The sequence below is a fragment of the Poecilia latipinna genome, unplaced genomic scaffold (genome assembly GCF_001443285.1).
Source record: "Poecilia latipinna isolate Pla-1442-1.1 unplaced genomic scaffold, P_latipinna-1.0 Scaffold1115, whole genome shotgun sequence".
Taxonomy (NCBI): domain Eukaryota; kingdom Metazoa; phylum Chordata; class Actinopteri; order Cyprinodontiformes; family Poeciliidae; genus Poecilia; species Poecilia latipinna.
The window spans coordinates 183,232-187,886 of record NW_015113731.1 but is presented as its reverse complement, the minus strand read 5'-3'; the positions used below and the strand labels follow the sequence as shown (position 1 = coordinate 187,886).

The window sequence follows — 4,655 nt, the reverse complement described above, 5'->3', positions numbered from 1 at the left end:
GCTGTAGCAACAGCTGGTCTGTGCATTGGTATGAGGAGACACTTTTGGTTTTGGTGAAACGACTATTACTAACAAATGTTTTGCAGGCATGTCGAGCTTACGAGCAGTTCATGTTTGACCTGGCTAAGCTGATCCGTTCTGACCGGGGACTGGATATCAATGAAACCCACATAAGGGAAGAGGTGACACGAGTTGTGGATCTGGAGAGAGACATCGCCAATGTGAGCATTCGTCTACAGTTCTTTCAGTTCACTCAAGTTGTAATGTGATGCACATTTTGGTGTTTACTCTTGTCTTTGTCCAACTAGAGGAATTTCACAGTTTGTTTTTCCACCAGTAAGGAGTGCATGTTAATGATCTGTTGCTCAAACCTAAAATACGTGAATTGGTCGAACCAAAGCTGAAGAATTTTACACTAAATTAAGGGCGGAGATGCAAAACAAACTGGGTATTTATTCATTTATTCATCTGATATCTTCATTATTCATCACACAAATTTTCCCTTAGTGATTTGAATTAAGTAAGTCTTATTTAAAGCCCTATTGGCACAGGAAAAACTTTGTCTCAGGACCCACTCTGTGTAATAAATAAATGAATCCTCAACATCTGCTTTTTATGTGGCACATTCACACCACTTAAGCAAAATCTCAGGCTTCGGATGAACCGAAGCCTGAGATTTACAGACCTCTCCCAGATGGACTGCACAGCAACATTAAAACGGTAAAGGTACTGTTGAGGCCATGGCAGTAACAGCTTGGTCCTGTTACTGCCAGCTGTATGGCAGAAATTACAAAAATGACTGATCTGCATCTGATTTTGCTCCTCCTCTTCAGCCTTTTATTTTTTATGCTGTACATTGCAGGTCAATGCGGCCTTCATGGCCTGGGACTCATTCTAGACAAAAGCAAATAAAAATGCACCAAGGAAACAAAAACTGCCTAATTATGTATCGGATCCCATCCGTTTCTTTCCAAATCACAAAAATGAATCTTCACTCACATTGGATCTGTATAATCACAGGACCTCAGAGTTCAGTGGAAATGCAGTAGGTCATTTTTACTTTACAAATTACTGACGAGCCAATCCGCACACAGCAGGGTTGAAAACGGAGAGAATTTCTGTAATTACTACAAATAATTTTACCTAAGGACCACATACTATTCCATCAGAATAAGGCTTATGCTGATTTAAAGGTTCAGCTTCTATCAAAAAATTAACTCTCAGGTGTTACTTTGAGAGTTTGGTTTCCAAACTGTTTAATTCTTCAGCTTCTCTCATCAGAACAACCATGATGAAAACAAAGAGACTGTGCCTAGTTTCAAGGTCAGATAGTTGTCTTATATTTTCAGAAATCCAAAATGTCCCTTTATTTGGATTTAAAGACAGTTACTGACACTGATAATATCCAAGACATGGGGAAAATAACCAAAATCCTTGGCAGTATTCAATGTAAACAAAGGCATGCGTGTTTGGGGAATCGGGTGGACTTGATCAGTCGGCCACAAACTTCAGAAAACATGTGATGTAGGCTTTTAAGCAGTCAAACTGCTCTCCAGTTTTCCAACGTGTAACTATTCTACAGAGTAAAAGGCAGATTAGCATTGTAGCATTATACATTAGTTAAACATGGATTATTTTTCAAACGTTTCTGAAAGTCTAATGTAGCAAAAACTAAATTGTTCCTGTACAATTTAGTTTGCATAAGAACATATTGCATCCAGGGAAGACTTTGAGAATAATTGTCAAAGATCCTGAAACCAGTTATATTTCAAAGATTCAGACGCAATGTTGGTGTGACACGGTTGCTGTGACTAAATTGAACCCTACCGTGGTCTTCAGAGATCAGGTCATTTGGACCCCACACGTGTTTTTCACTGTGTGGGGTCGCTCCGACTCTGCATGTCTTTTTGAGTTTTTCTGATTTTTTTCTGTGTGCGTTTGTGGTTTCGGGAATTGACAGTCTGATGGGATATCTACTTCCTACTACCCCTCTATCTGACCGTGTTACTTGCTGCACTCTTCCTGACCATTGTGCTAAGACTGCAGGAGGGTTAAAAGATCTGAGGACTTGGCTAAGCAGAAGCACTCAGACTGTAAGAATGCACAAGCCGCTTTGTTTGAGAGATTCACCGTTTTCAGCACAAAAACACGGCTCACTTATCGGTAGCTTGTGTTCCTGCTGTTACTAGCTCCAGGGGAGAAGGGATTTGCCATGGCTGTCATGTAATACAAGATGTGCCCCGCTCGTGCTATAGATCAAGAAATGCAGACGTAGACGCCGTCGAACATTCTCTTCCTTCGGAAATGTAACCACAGTTAAAGATTTAAGCGACGTAAAATAAAAAGTAACATGCTGTGCAGCAGAAAGCAGGCAACTCACAGGAGTAACTCTGCAGTACACCTTGTAATATATATCCTGTGATATACAAGGCTTTTCATGAGACACGTCTTTGTTGTAAAGGAAATTAAGAGGGTCTATGCCAGAGGTGTCCAAAGTCTGCCCTCCAGAGCCGGTATGCTGCATGTTTTGGTTCTCTCCCTGGTGGTGGTTACTGCCTCCTCAACATGTTGTGTTCTGCAGAGGCTTGTTAATGAGCCATCATTTGATTCAGGTGTGTTGAAGCAGAGAGAACTAAAACGTGCAGGATGCCAACTCTTGATGGCTGCTTTTGGAAACCCCTGCTTTATGCAAAATCTGGCGCTCGTTTTACTGCTGCCACAGTGAGTTACGGGGGGCTGGAGCAGGAGAAATGCTCCGTGTACCTGTTTAAATTCATGCAGACCCTTTGAATATAAACTTTACCAAATTGCACTTGCTGCAGCTTTGTGGACCATTGACAACTCAAATGTTTTAAGCCATAAAACCGCTGGCATCCAATATTTTTTTTTCTTCTGCACTATACCTCTGTGGGTCCTTTGGGAAATTGAGAAATGGACACTTTTTTTTTATTTATTTTTTTTTCTGTGGCAATGCAGATCAGTTTTTGGCCTTTGATGCCTCCTCAGTCGAGACTTTCTTCTGGTCCCTGTAGGCTGGACATATTCCTTATCGCCTAATTCTAACTCAAGCTTATCTCTGCTCACTAAATGTACAGCAAAAATCTCATGTATAATTAAGATCTTGTTTTAAAACGGACATTGTCTTGTAAACAGCTTTTTCAGACCATCTTCACACCCAAACGAGTTCTAAGCCATTGTGTAAGCAACTTGGTCGTTGTACGACTGTCTAGATTTAAATAATCTAGATTTTATTAGGTCATTACACTGAAGCTTTGAATGCATTGCAATGCACTCAACTTTTTTTTGTGTAACTTGGGATTTTGCTGTTTGTGCTTCACAGAATGTTTGCAGGAAATATTAAGCTGAGGTGGTTCTATTTCTATTGAGGCATAAGACAAACTACAAACAAGAGGGCACCCTTTTTTTGTCATTATTGTTTAGCCATTATCTAAGAACTGATTTTAACTCATTTTCTGCTTACTGCTACAAGTGCAACATTTCTGTAAAAATGATTCATTACTGCAATCTTCTCAATTTCTTCAGCAGACATATTTCTTGATTTTATTGCTGTGGATGTTTGCAGTTTCAAGGAGCGTAGTCAGGGGACTGAGACTGATAGATGGTGTGACTTTCACACTTTTAACTCTTTCCATGCTGAGGCATCATGCACAAGCTTGCTATAAAAAGCATCATGTATCCATGGGCTTTTCAGACTGAAACATTTATTTTTGTTCTTAAAGGTACTGACATATTATCAAACTACAGCTCTACCTCTAATCAGTGGCATTATATTGTAGTTTCTTTATATCCATAATCATTTTAAATACCTGGGCAGTCTTCCTTAAAACAGCTTGTGTTATCACTCATTTATATTTGGTTTGTAACTCTAAATACCCATAATCACAAATTCTGTCATTTAGAATGAATTTTATGGATATTTGAAATTGGTTTTACCATTATTTCTACAACATAAAATACAGGCTATTAGTGAAATCCACATTGGAGTTCTGTCATTTGTTTTGGCTGAAACCTATTTTATGTTTTATGGTCAGTTGGTTTATGTCACTTGACTTTCTTTTTATCCATATAAGGAATACTGGATATTACTTTTTTTTTAATAATTAGGGTTCTGAGCCTTCAGGAGCGAGCCAATGTAGGGCACGACCGTTCGCCTGCTTCCAGCGGAGCAGCGAACTTTGTTTCACTCCGTTTTTCCATTCTTCTCATGATTCTCTACTGAAACTTGTACTGCAGCATACCCCCTGAAACTTATGACAACTTTGATTTGGTATCCAGGTTCAGTGTCCACACCACTATTCAGATACAAATATTCAGCCACATTCACCTGTAGGTGTCGCTGTGGTAGAAAATACATGTTCCATCTTGACTCAAAATTGATTCTTGGAAACATTCTCCAACAGATGAGCATTGCATTAGTTAAACCCAATCTCGCCATCTAATATCAACTCTGAGCCAAATAAAACCTGGCACAATATATACTAAAGAAGTAACAAAATAAGTAACTGCAGCAGATTTTTTTTGCCCAGTTAGAACGTAATGGCTAATTGTATATTGAGGACTTTCACGACAGTCCTGCATTTGAAAACTCAGGACCGAAAACAGTCCTGAAAAACTGCAGACTCTGAGGCACGCAG

General features: G+C 39.4%; 1 protein-coding gene across 1 annotated transcript in view; it reads left to right on the top strand.

Moving 5' to 3' along the window:
- The window catches only part of LOC106959740 (neprilysin-like), a 32,347-nt gene that overhangs the window by 7,890 nt on the left and 19,802 nt on the right, over positions 1–4,655 (top strand). Inside the window, exon 6 of the mRNA XM_015052497.1 lies at positions 87–221. Within this exon, the coding sequence (XP_014907983.1) occupies positions 87–221 (135 nt within the window). The remainder of the gene's footprint in view (positions 1–86; positions 222–4,655) is intronic.